This window comes from Episyrphus balteatus, chromosome 1 (genome assembly GCF_945859705.1).
Source record: "Episyrphus balteatus chromosome 1, idEpiBalt1.1, whole genome shotgun sequence".
NCBI classification, from domain to species: Eukaryota; Metazoa; Arthropoda; class Insecta; order Diptera; family Syrphidae; genus Episyrphus; species Episyrphus balteatus.
In genome coordinates this window covers 29,331,350-29,345,783 of record NC_079134.1, presented here as the reverse complement: position 1 = coordinate 29,345,783, position 14,434 = coordinate 29,331,350, and the positions used below count along the sequence as shown (strand labels likewise).

At 31.0% G+C, this 14,434-nt stretch overlaps 1 protein-coding gene across 4 annotated transcripts in view; it reads left to right on the top strand.

Annotated features, from left to right (window-relative positions):
* The window catches only part of LOC129921512 (lysine-specific demethylase 6A), a 132,562-nt gene that overhangs the window by 77,780 nt on the left and 40,348 nt on the right, over positions 1 to 14,434 (top strand). For all 4 annotated transcript variants that reach the window (XM_056003371.1, XM_056003372.1, XM_056003370.1 and 1 more), the window contains one exon: positions 10,727 to 10,902. In XM_056003371.1, coding sequence (XP_055859346.1) covers positions 10,727 to 10,902 — 176 coding nt within the window. The remainder of the gene's footprint in view (positions 1 to 10,726; positions 10,903 to 14,434) is intronic.

Sequence of the window (14,434 nt, the reverse complement as noted above, 5' to 3'; positions counted from 1 at the left end):
ACTTGTGCCTGCGAGTGTGCTTTCGCATGAGTGCTTGCTCAGAATAACTGATTTGTTGTCGCTTAAACGGTTCATTTCCTTAAATCATCAACGGGATACCTACTCAAAACGCGCAACCTTCTTATAGCTCGTCGTCTGTATATGCCTGCCTAACTGCAAAAGGGTCTGTCTCTTCACCGCCCTATTCTTTTTGTTTGAAAATTTGAAAACGATGCAAATTTTACTTCATGAATAATAATTCTACGTAGGTATGTTTGTTCAATTCAATTCAAAAGCGAGCTTACATAAGGGTTATTGTCTTGGATTTAAGTTTTTTTTTTTTTACTTTAATTTAACTTAACCGCAATCATTCGATCACCTGTTTTTTTTCGCATTGGAATTTCAAAAAAAGCGAAGGTTGGCACAGCAGCAGAAGGAGCATCTACAATCATCATCAGCTACCAGCAGCCAGCAGCCCAGGGGCAACCACCTGTTATTTGTTATAACAGCACTCTTACACAACACACGCGCTTGTAGAATATCTTTATTCCCTTGTTGTAGTTGTTTTTGTTGTTGTTACTGTGACTTGGAACTTGCGACTAACCTGCGAGTTTTCTCATGCGTTATTCATTGATCCTGTTATAATATTTCTATACAATAAGGGCGGCACCCTTTTTACAGAAGCTGGCATTTTGTTGCAAAAATTTTATTGATTATTCTGAGTATCAGATGCTTAGAGGGTATTGCTTATTCAATTGGTAGCTGATTTGTTTGGTTCAAAAAATTGTAATAGATTTTATTATCCTGATGAAGTAGGACTTATAATGGTCTTAAAATCGGGAAAATCATCACATGAAAAGAAATCGTTTGGGCCCATTTTGCTTCTTGATACAATGTCCTGAAAATATCTATAGAGAACAGAGTTTTCCACGGAAATGATTGTTCAGAATTTTCGGAAAAAGTGGATGGGGTACCACAAGGTAGTGTTTTAAGGCCCATTTTTTTTGTATGTTTGTTACGTCATAACTTTGGACTGAGTACCTAAACCAATTTTGATAATTATTTTAGTATTGGAAATCTGGTGTATTGGAACATTTCTAGCATTTTGAGAAACATTTATTTAATATTTGTTCTTAAAACTATAATATGACTCAGCTGTGGCAATGTTTTTTTGTATACTTTCCTATGCTTTAAGATTCATCTTCATCCTTACGTTGAATTGTTCTGTTTCTTATTTATTGTGTTTTTTTTAGCAAGAAAATACATATTCTACAACACCACCTACGCAACATACAAAAAATAAAGAATATCGAACGCGAATTATTATGGTTGAGTCTTGAGAAGACACCCAACACCGTATACAAACATTATCTACATTGTAAGCTTTAGGTTTTTGTTTACGGAAACAAAAGGAATGACGGACGACTTATACAGGACGACAAAGATAGTGACGCCTTAAAACGTGTGTTTTATTTTTATTTCTTATTTTTTATTTCTGGTTGAATTGATATTTAGGTGAAATATTGTTTTTTATTTTTTTTTTTTGTGAATTGAGATAATTTTTCCAAGAAATTTATGTAACAGAAAAGAGAATACATTTCATTGTTCCATCAGTTTGTTTCTTGGATGCTTTATACTTGGGTGGTAAATGACTTGTATTCTTTTTTTTTGTATTCTGTTATTGCTATTGTATTTCATTATGAATATTACAAGATAAAAAATATATATATAAATGGAATTACATTTTTTGTTTATCAAAATAAATTTCTAGGAAAACGAAGAAGATTGAAGAAAAACTTTGCTATTTAATATTTAAAAAAAGAAAACCCTAACAGTCTTATTTAAAGCATTCGCCTAGTAACCCAAGAGTTGTAGGTTCGATCCCGAGCGGCTGCCCATTTTTTTCTTTTTTTTTATAAATTGATGCCTTTTTTTAATGTTGAAACAACTTTGATTTAAAGATGTTTTATTACGGTAAACCACTTTAAACTAACGTTGTTCTACTTTGATTTTAAAATTTTCGTCTTCAACGCAAAATCATTCCGAAAAATAGTTGAATCAACGTGGTTTTCGTTGATTTTAATTTGTTTTTTTCCCTCAGTGTATAAGACAACAATAAACAATGATCACATTTTCCAAATTTAAACAGTTGTATAAAGTTATACAACGTTTATAAATACGGGGGCATATGTTTTAAAAAAAAACCTCTAATCGTTATCAGTATTATAAAGAACATATTATTAAAAGTCGGGTTTAAGGCTTCATAATAAAAACAAATTGTTGGCTATACTAAGCCATGAAATTTTCTTCTTTAAAAAATAATTGGTCTTTGTTTTCTTGAAAAATTTCCATTTCTGAAATAATATAATATCGTACTCGATTTAGTTGTACAAAAAAATTGACAATAATTAAGGAGAATGGCAGACTAGTAGACACTACAAAACTCGAATTTCCTTGGACTTAAGTGTCTGTCGCCTTTTAAGAGTGAACTCGAGATATTTCAACATAATAATAGCTTAGAAACCATTTTGGAACTTTATAATCACGCTTGAAGTAAAATTCTAAAATACATCATTTATTCATTCAAGAGCGACTCGACCGAACGCACAGTGTGTCGTCCCCTTATGATAAATCACTTTTTTTTTTGTTAAAAATTAATATTTTTGCTATTAAAATATAATTGAGAAGTGTCAACTCATATGAAAACATATTTATCTTAGAAAATAACCCAGGTTATGTATTCAAAATAAGCTCCGAAACATGAGTACCTCGGAAATCGAAAGTATTTTGAGGAATTTATAGCAATCTTTGAGAGTGTATATTTCACGTTTGGTAATTGTTTGAAAAATTTTGTTAATGTTATTTTGTTTATTTGAGTGTTGTTGTAAAACATATAACAAAAAAATTAAATTTATAAAATTATATATGAGTTATTAAAATTTCTTTGATAAATGGCAAAAAAAAAAAATTTAATTTTTAAACTTAATTTAAAAAAAAAACATATAAAATCATATCGATCATTTTTTTTATATTATTTTGCCTTAGGCCTATACAATTGGCAAAGTTTGGTCTGCTTCTATTTGCGATTACCAGAGATATTCACATTTATGTGCTACGAGTCAAGTACTCAAAATAATTAATTTTTTGAGAAACATCTTTAAGGGGATCACAAAAATGAAAAAATCGATGTTTTTAATAATTTTTAGCCATACACAAGTAACAAAAAGCTGTTTATGTAATTAAAAATATTTTAAATATTGTTTTCAACAAGAAAAAAATTATATTTTTCTGCATACTAAATTTTTAATATAATTACTTGACCCGCCATTTCTACCTAACCTAACCTACTTGACCCGGCCACGCTCTACTGTGTATTATAGCGTATTTACCAACCTCGCCGATATAAGAATTTACGAAAATGCAAATAAAACGTTATTTCAAAATTTGAATGCGATTGACAAAAAACTATTCGAGATTTGCTATGAAACGATATGAAACATACGATTTTTTTGTATAGAGAAGATAAACAAAACAAGTTGACTTCAACTTAAGATTTCTCAAAGAAAAAAGATATTGGAAAGATTTAAACGGGCTTTAAAAGAAAACATTTAGTTCTTTTAGAAACTGTCATAAATTTATTTAAAATAATTCACCACGTTCAAGAACATAACCTCAAAATCTGTTAAAAAACGACATTTCAGATTTTCTAACGGGAATATTTCAAAAACGTGATATAATAGAATTTTTCTGACTTCGGATTTGAGTTCAGCACACCAAAAACCTTACCAAAAGTATATTTTTGTTTATATAACAAAAAGAAAATTAATTTTGCTCACAAGTGGCTTCTTCAATAAATGTTAATTTCATAAATTATACTAAACAAAAAGTAATAGGTTGTTTAATTTGTTAATTTGTAATTTTTTTTTCTATTCCTGCCATAAAAACACAAAAAAAAGATATTAAAACTCCAAAAACTTAGCTGCAAGTATTTATGATAAACTTTTGTATTGGCTCGACACACTGTGGAACGGCTCGACCGATTTTGATGATCTTTGATTTTGCCCTAATTGCAGAAAACAATTTTATTGTTCTGGGCTCGAAATAATTACTCTGGAATTGAAAAAGTTTAATCCGTTTACAACACCATTTGAATCTAAAAACCGAAGAACAACCGAAATGCACTAAAACAGCGAATTGGAATCACTCAAATGAACTACTGAAAGATCTGCGAAATAACTCAAAATGTCTTTGAGGAGTAATGATTTTACCTTTTCGCTTTTATTTACCATAACTTTCAGTCATAACATTGATGAAATAAAATCATCGCTATGTTGCGCATTGAAGAAACTAAGCCTAACAAACAAGCATTCGTAAACGATCACCTACCAAACATGTCTCCAAAAAAAAGCTGCCGATCGGTAATGGCCGGATTAATGTCGATGAATCGAATGAATTCATATGATTTCCGCCTGATTTTTTTTTCAATTTCGTCTCAACGGAGGACATGCTCATCAACAAAAAAAAAAATTACCAAAAATCTGTGGGAAAAAAAAAATTAAATACAATTTATTGAGTGGATGAGAAACTCTTGTACAAAACTTAACAATTAAAATTAAATATTGGACCCACTGCAGTTTTTAAAAAAGGTATTGACTTTGTTACTAAAAATAAAATCAACCAACTTTTTAGAAATTATTTCTTTCAATCATTCGATATGCGTGGCTTGGCTTTTCAAAATGACCAAAACTTCGTTTTTAAATAGAATTAACTTAATTAAATCAATATTTTCATCGCAATTTGAAATAAGCATTATTAAATTTTCTCTTCAATAATGCTTCTTTATAAATGAAATTGTGTTTTTCAAAATCGATCATTAATTCTTTGGTCGCTAACGGTTTTACTAAAACCATTACAATTTACAAATTACAAAAACTGAGCACTATGTAATAAATAATTCAACAACTTTGGAATTGATTCAAAACTCTTTGGATAAGTCAGTTTTCAAACTAGTTTCTTTATTTCAGAAATGGGTGAAAATTGTTTCTTTATCCAAAGTGCGATGGAAAAATTGGTTTTTCAATTTTCAAAAAAAAAAACCGGTGATTTTTAACATAAAAAAACTGAGTCATAAGGATCAGTTTTGTCGATGTAACAGCTTCAATTTATTATATTGCTCGAAATCAATATTAAACACTGCGAAAAAGTATGCCAATTCCAGAACCATTTATGGTATTGCGAATAAAATTCACCCATAAATTTATTTATTTCTCAAAAAATTGAGAACGTGAGTAAAAATGTTTGTCGGAATTTTTATATAGAAAATAAAATTTTCTAGTAAATTCTTGTAAGAGCTTAACGAATTTCCTGAAATCGGTTGCTGAAATCACATTTTTTGAATGACTTTCACTCTTCAAGAACTTCCATCAATAATTTATATGATTGTAATTCCGTTTCCGACACCCCAACATCTCTATCAGCTTCAAGCACTTAATTTTAAACCAATTTAATTTCCCACAAACAACAACTACAAAAAAAAAAAAAATTGTCATGCTAATAGGATGTAAAATTAAAAAAACACATTATTTAGCTGCCAAGGGCATTAAAATAAAGAGCAGACAGGAACAAAATTTAAGAAAAAAAAAAGTTAAACGCATCAATTGTTTACACAGGACATGAAATTGAATGGGCCCAGTTTATTATAACTTCATCAAGATAAAAAAGAGGATGTGAATCGTTTTTTTCTTTTTTTTTTTTTGCTTTTAAGATCACTTTTTCCTTTCCTCTCTGGATCTTCTGGGTCTGGCAAGGACCATAATGGAAAAAAAAAACAAAAATTCTCTAAAACAAGTCTCAACGTTAACCATACAAAGTAGACAAACCACCATCTGCGAAAACATGTACCAATACACACTCTAGCATCTGAAGGATAATAATGTCTCTTTGTTGCGCACGCTGCCTTATTGTTCCTATAAGATATCCAAAATTAACAAAAAAAAAAAAAAAAAAGAGAAGAAATAAGTAAGAAAATTCCAAGATACCAACATAAAAGGACCAAAAAAGAAGAAGAAAAAAAAGTTTTGTTTTGTTTTGTACCGATCTTCTTTTACTTCTACTCACTGGCCACCTGCTTAGAGAATTTATAAAGAGATCCTATCCCAGGGTATATCTTTCTAGAAAGTAACCACACTCCACATCGTCTTCGTTCATCGTGTCGTATCTAAGATTCTATGTGGAAAAATCTACCTGTTGATGTCAAGCTATTATACCACAACCTACCTGTACACATTCCATTTACATGTGGATAAGATTATTTTTTGTTGTTGTTGTTTATTCTTTGTCTTGTGTCTAATCCTTCCTCAACATGCGCACAATTCTTTGGAACTCTCACAGAATTAATCCCGATCCAGGTATTGATGATGAAAATTCAACTAACCAACGAACGCCGCAGCCGCCCTCATGTGGAATAATTCCGTTTCCATAGAGCAAACCAATCTCTCTGATGCGGATTCAGTCCACGGTCCAGATGTAATTCAATAGCTAAACATTAGACCAAACATCATTTCTTATGTTGTGCATTGCTTAGTTTTTTTTTTTTTTTGTACTCGGTTCATTCCTGGGAGATTTCTTGAAGGTATCCTTTTTTTTGGTTCGATTTAACCGTCGAACGTTCGTCGTCATGATCAAATAGATCTTTTTTTTCCTTTTTTTTTTGTGTACACGTAATCAATCCGCCTTCGAGAAACTCTTAACATTCTCCATCAGACACACGTTTAGATACATTACTACTCGTCGTCCTCGTAGTCGTCAGCCACCAGGTGGTGGCCAAAAATATCCATCAGATATGGTGATTTGTATCTGCTCTTTATAGTGAATTAGGGTATGTTCAGTTTGTTATGTGGGCTTCCCAAATTTTAAATTGTTTTAAAAGGGTTCCATTATAACTCATACAAATTGAGAAAATAAATTAAATTGAGTAAAAACTGATTGATTGAACTTGAGTTAAAAAATCATTGAAATTCATTAACAAACTCATTGAAATTGAGTTAAAAAATCTTTAAGTTGAGTTAAAAACTCGTTAAAATTGAATAAAAAACTAATTGAAATTGAGTTAGAAACTCTTTTAATTTGAGTTAATTGAAATTGAGTTAGTAACTCATTGAAATTCATTAATAAACTGATTGAAATTGAGTAAAAAAAAAAACTTAAAGTGGAGTTAAAAACTCGTTGAAATTGAGTTACAAGCTCATTGAAAATGAGTTAAAAACTCTTTTGAGTTGAGTTAAAAAAACTTTGAAATTGAATAAAAAATAATTCAAATTGAGTTAAAAACTCATTGAAATTGAATTACAAACTCTTTAAAAGCCTACAAAAACTTTATTTAAATAGAAAGGTCGCAGTAATTAATAAATAATTCATTTAAATTGATTTAAAAAACTCATTTAAATTGAGTTAAAAACTTTGAAATTGAGTAAAAAATAATTCAAATTGAGTTAAAAACTCATTGAAATTGAATTACAAACTCTTTAAAAGCCTATAAAAACTATTTATTTAAATAAAAAGGTCCATTAATTATTTATTAATAATAATTATTAATAATTCATTTAAATTGATTTAAAATTCAATATGATTGTACTTATTATTGAAATGAAGTTGAAAAAATGAGTAAATACACATTAAAATTGAATTTTTAAACATCTTTGAATTTGAGTAATTGAATTTGAATCAACTCATTCAAACTGATTTGACTTTTTTGTAATTGAGTTGAGTTCATTGTTCATTGAGTTCATTGCTTATTAAAAATGAGATTGAGTTACTCTTGAAAATAAGTTACTCATTAAAACTGAGTTGACCATTGAAACTAGGTTACTCAATAAAATTGAGTTTTCCATTTTTTCTTGTAATTTAGTTAGTTCATTGTTTAAATTGAGTTAAAATGAGTTACTCGTCAATAATAAGTTACTCATTCAAACTGAGTTACTTATTGAAACAGAGTTACTCATCGAGATTGAGTAACTTATTGAGAATGAGTAATTCATTGAGATTGAGTTACTCATTGAAATTGGGGTACTTATTAAAATTGAGTTATTCTTATGCTACTAATTCCAACTGAGTCAACTCAACGCAATTGTACTAATTTGTATCATTATTATTTTGATTTCGGTTTTTGAACCTTGTTAAAAAAAGTGTTACCTAAGACTTTTCTTTAATTTTTCAGTGTTTACCCTATAAACTATTTTGAAATATCACCATTATTTGGCCAAAATATAAATAAAGCCTCGTGAGTCTATTAGTCATACGAAAAATAGTGAATTGTATCTTGTGCCTCAAAGCAGACATTTGGGGATAAATATCAGTTGAAAGACTGGTCCAACCAACCAGAAATGTTCATACTGTTCGTACACAGTTCATAAGTTAAAGCTGGCCGGTATTTTTTCCTTCTTTTTTTGAATTTTGTTTGTTTATTTTGTAAATCCCGTTTGTAAACATTCACTCCGTACAACGTTTATGGATTACCAACATTAAACACAAAAACAAAAATTTGAATAAATAAAAAAGTAATAAATTCAAAGGAATGAAAAGGCAAAAAAAAAAAGTATGTATACACGATTTACGGGGGAACTATGCAACAAATTAACTTAGGTCAGTATCGGCATCGTCATCGTCATAATATTTCACAATATATCGCTGATATTTTTACTACCGCAATTGTTGTGTACTTAATCGTTCAGAGTAGAAGAGAGTGGGCGACGGATGTTTGGTAATAATAGTATTTTTTAGGTTTTTCTTCTTTTTTTTCTATTTTTGATCATTATGAAATTGTATTTATTGTTATTTGCTTGGATAGTGGGGTTTTAGGGTTTCGCAAAAAAAAAAAAAACTTGTTCGTGTTGATTAAATTTTCGATAGAGGAAAAGTTTTAATTTCTTAATAGACTTTGCCACATTTTTAGGGATAAATATTTAAATAAGCTTGTGCATGCTTTTACGTGCCATTGTATTGTCCTTAATGGGATCTCATAAGGAACCCAAAAAACATTAGCTTAATCATGGGGTGATTTCCAATTGTATTCGATAATAATGCTTAATGCATTTCTGCATGCAAATTTAAATTAAACTATCAATCAACTTTAGTTGCAGACAACTTTCTATATTTAAAAAATGTTAGACCATTTGAATTGAATGGGATGAGATATTTATCAGGAGGCAATATGCAAATTAGTTGTTTCAACAACTTGGTTGAGTTAATCGGATTTTAAGTTTTAAGAGACAATTTTTCAATAGTCAGTTAGTACTTATTCCCAAGATAGAGAAAAAATAAATTTTGCAACAGTTAGATATATATTATTCCTAGGAATAAAACATTTAATAGAGAAATAAAACTATCTGCTTCTTTCAGAGACGAATACAAATGATGCTAAGGAATAATCGCAACAAAAATAGTGTTTTAAAGCTGTTTTGAAGAACACAAGAAAACAAAAAAAAAATATGAATACAAATTTGGAATATTTTATGTTATGCGCGACAGTGTTACGCGCGTCAAAGTTACGCAAAACCGAAGTTACGAAAAACCGAAGTTACGAAAAACCAAAGTTATGAAAAACCGAAGTTATGAAAGACCGAAGTTGCGAAAAACCGAAGTTACGAAAAACCGAAGTTACGAAAAACAGAAATTACGAAAAATCGATGTTATGAAAAACCAGAGCTATAAACACCCAAGCTATAAAACGATGTTTTTGGGCATAAACAAAAAATACCAAGACTGGAAATTTTCGTACGTCTTTCCCCCCGAAACCCTTTTGTGTACAGTGCTGTCTGTGAATATATGTGAAAGCCACCACGTTGGTAAATGACGTTAACACGCACACATTTATAGATTCACGACATTCACCACACATTTGACACGAACACAACGATAGGTTCACGACATTCACCACACCTCGCAGCTTGTAGGCAAACGTCAGTTGACCGCCGAGTTTCCAGTCTTGGTATTTTTTGTTTATGTTTTTGGGTTGGCAACTATTGAGATGAAGGATATACGAGAGGAACGTACCAAAAAGCTAGAGCGTATAGGTTGAGTCAAGGCAAGAAAAAAATTGTATGGGACGGGGGTGTCTATTCCCCTCCGTTTAGCCAGGAGGGGGATTTTCTTAAAAAAATGACCTAATTTGAAAAAAAATGTATTAAGAATCAAAAATGTATTAAAAAAACATCGTTTCATAGCTTTGGTGTTCATAACTCTGGTTTTTCATAACTTCGGTTTTTCGTAACTTCGGTTTTTCGTAACTTCGGATTTTCGTAACTTCGGTCTTTCATAACTTCGGTCTTTCATAGCTTCGGTCTTTCATAACATCGGTTTTTCGTAACTTCGGTTTTGCGTAACTTTGACGCGCTTAACTTTGTCGCGCATAACTCTGGTATTCATAACTCCGTTACCATTTCTTAATAACAGTTAACTGACTGTTTATTAGAAGATTGAAAAATCGGCTCTAAGTGTGATGGATTTTGCAAAATAAATTAAATAAATTAAGTACGTTAAGAAGTATTTTACTTCCAATTCTATACACCTCATCAGTCTTTGTTTAAATTGCTCACCTTTAAATGTTTAATTGAATTCCCATTCGCAATATGCTCCAATTTTTTTTTTTTTATTATTATTTTTTTGTCCTGTATCGAAGTCACATATGAATGCATCTTTTAATAACATGTTTTTATTTATTCAATTTTTTTTTTTATTTTTTTCATTTCAGCTCGATAAGGGCATTTCGAGAATTACTCTATCTGAATCCAGACTATCCACGTGCCAATGAAGCTCACCTGCGTCTTGGATTTATGTTCAAAGTGAATGGCGAATATAAGTCATCGTTGAAACACCTGCAACTAGCTTTAATCGACACAGCACCGTGCACCTTTACAAAACTTCAAAGTAAGTATAGTAGTTTCCTTGTAGGTTTTTTTAATTCACCAAAAGTACCTGTCTATAGGAATCTTGAGATTCTCTCTCTCAGGTATATTGGTATCTATAAGTAAGGTAGTCACGTATAAATGTGAATTGTGCACCAGCGCACGTCAACAACATTTTACGCATTTTATGTTGGTTGTATCCTTTTTTTTTCCTTTTTTTTTCAAATTTGCATTTTGTGGATGCACCATCAGTATCTGCAGATTTTAAAAATTTTACCTTAGGGTTTTTTTTTTTTTTGTTGCAGTTTTTTTTTTTAATGAAATTATACTGTGTTGATGGTTCTCCTGTATGCGATAGTCATAAAGTATCATCTGAGTTAATGATAATCGGTGGTGATATGCGGAGAGGAGCATATTAAAGAAAAATGTCATTTGGAATTATATGTTGGGTTATGTGAAGTGTGTTGGGCAAAATAAGGATAATTTAATTGGAGTTGACATAATTTTTCACACCTCTAACCGGTTAAATTGATTTTTTTTTTGTTTTTTTTTTTTTGTTTGTGTTTTTGTCGTCTGTTGAATGATGATCATTTAAGTGCATCGTTAATTTTTTTTTTTTTAATTTATGCCTCTGAATTGATTTAAATACTAACTTATGGTTTATTACATTATCCCAACAACAACAACAACAAAAAATATGGACCAGATGTTCTATTCTTTATTCAAATCACATGGAAAAGCTTTGACGGCTTTTTGTCAGTCAGGCAGGATGCGGGTGTTATGAGGGGCACGCGTATCGAGCGGCCAGCGTGCCGGAGCTAATGAGATCATACTTAAGATTTATCGATTGGGATGTCAGACTCTTGTTTAATTAGATTTAATTATGCGATGTTGCGTGTTATGATACGAGAGCGTGTGTGTGGCAAAAACGTGTTGTGATTATTAAAAAAAAAAATAAATTTTAATATCCTGGAGATGCACGAAAAGGTCAATATTTTAATACATATTACTTTTTTTTTATATTCCGATACATCACAGTGTTCATAGAACAGAGCTATGTTTTTGAATAATTTAATATTTATTAACGGACTTGGGAAAGTAGAAGTGATGTTTATTCAACTGTTTATAGAAGACTTTAGATCTTTTTTAACTACCTTGGTTATTTTTTTTTTAACCTCTTGCGGATATTTAAAGAAGTCCTCTTATGAAAATTTTAAAATAGTGCTCATTTTCAATATGTATTTTAAAAATTAATACTAATAACAAGCCTAGCTAGCGCCTTCAGATTTATGATTTTCTTAAGAAGGCAGACTTGTCATCTGCAGAGTACTGATAAAAATGAAACTCAGTATGGTACCTAACTATTGACCGATTATTTCATCTACGAATTTAAAAGTCGTTATTCAAAATAAAAGGTATCATGTTTGAGCGTATAAATTTTTTTAAGAGTGCTATCCAAAATTATCAGCAGAATTCAAGATTTCTTAACATACAAAATCAGGTAATTATCCTTAAAATCTTCGAGTGTACCAAGAATCTGAAAGATAAACGAAAGAATCCAAGATAAAAATCAGCAAACTGACCTGGAAATCAATGGAAAAACTCGCAAATCAACAGATACACGGAGAAAAAAGTGTCACCTTAAAATAAGAAAAAAAAACGACCAAAAATTATAGTCACACTTAAGCTTTACTTGCAATTTATCATTCTCATTTCCAACAGTGAGATAGCACAGTGGTAAGGCACTGGCCTAGTGAACCCAATAGTTGTAGGTTCGATCCCCGGTGGCTGCCAGTTTTTTTTTTTTTTTTAATTTGCGCATTCAAGAAATTAATGTGACTTGTCACCTAAATTTAAGGTGAAAGTCATCTCAGCAAAAAACCATGCAGAAATCCGCTTAAATTAAGGTGCGATCCGCTTAATTCTATGTGGTACTGGCAGCCACCGGGGATCGAATCAACAACTGTTGGGTTACTAGGTTACTAGACCAGTGCCTTGCCACTGTGCTACCTCACTGTTGGAAATGAGTATGATGAACTTCAAGTAAAGCACACGGGTGCGAATTTGGCACGACAAAAATGAAAAAATTACAATTTAAAAAAAAAATGGGTGCAAAAAAGTCTCTTTATAATGGTGTAAAAACATTTTTTTTTTTAATTGTGAAAACAATATTCGAATTTCTCGGAAAATTCTACATCATTTTCATATAAGTTTTCTCTATAAACTATGAGACATAAAAAAGTTCTAGCGGCATGAAAAAGTAGAAGCCAAATTCGCACCCGTGTACCTATCACGTCACAAAAAAGAGGTGTGCCTACAGAGGGTTAACTAATGCGTACTTTTTAAATCGACGAAAAAACCCGGTTTACCAATAGAAGCATCCAAAAAAATCACGAAGGAATTCGGTGTGAATATGTTACATCGAAATGTGAACCCGAAAAAAAAAATCAAGGGACTTATCTGCAAACCAATGGAAGAACGAACCCGGAAAATCAACAGTCGAATTCCTCAAATAAACATTAACCCTACCAATCAACGGTTGAACTTGTTAAATCAACAAACAAATATAACAATTCAACATGCCAACATGTTAAATCAACACTAGAAAAAACATCGAATTTATCTGCAAGATCAACAAAGTGCACTATCAAACCCACGGAAGAATTCGCAGATCAACGGATGATTTTGGTAAATCCACAATCGAAACAGGAAAATCAATGGGTTTAGCCGACAAATCAACAGGCGAACTTTTTAAATCGACAATTTTGGTCCAGTTCCATTTTGCCCCCTTCAATACAATAGTGTAGCTGTAGCTTGTAGTGTAAGTAGAAGATATATCAAGTTCTTTCTCAGTTGCAGGCTACTTTTGTAGAGTTTTCACTCGATTTTGACATTACTAAAAGCTTTAGCTACATTTTCTCCATTGTCTTCAAGCGCTTATCGATGTCGGATGAAGTTATTCGACCGAACAATATTTCTTTGGATATTCAGAGTTGGGTTAGTTGGCCGAGTCTTGAAAAGACACAAGTACAAACTTTTCGAATTTTACAAACAAAAAAATCCCACTATTCGGAACCTCCGACTCTGAATGGTTACCGTTCAACAAAAATATAACAAAAAACCTCCACAAAAAGAACCATACAAAAAAATTAAAACTTGAGACAAAAAAAAAAAAAAACAAAATTTTATAACGCATTCGCCCATTGAACCGCGTAATTGATAATCGTTTACTGCGTTTTGTTTTGCATAAATCACAAATCGCATAAAAATCATGCTTAAATCACAACACACGTTTTATGAGTCTTTTTTTGTTCATCGTTTTTCTTTGACTTTAATGGTGACTCGGTTACAAACCGTATGCACACTGAATGCAGAAACACACGAGAAGAATGAAAAAAAAAAAGAAAATGATTCAAAATATCCAATGGAGTGGTTATGCAGTTTCTTAAGAGGTTCCTATATTGGAACTTGTGGGGATATGACTATATTCGACGACCATGATTGAGGTCAAAGACGTTACTAATTCTAGACTTTATTTTTTTTTTTTTTTAAGT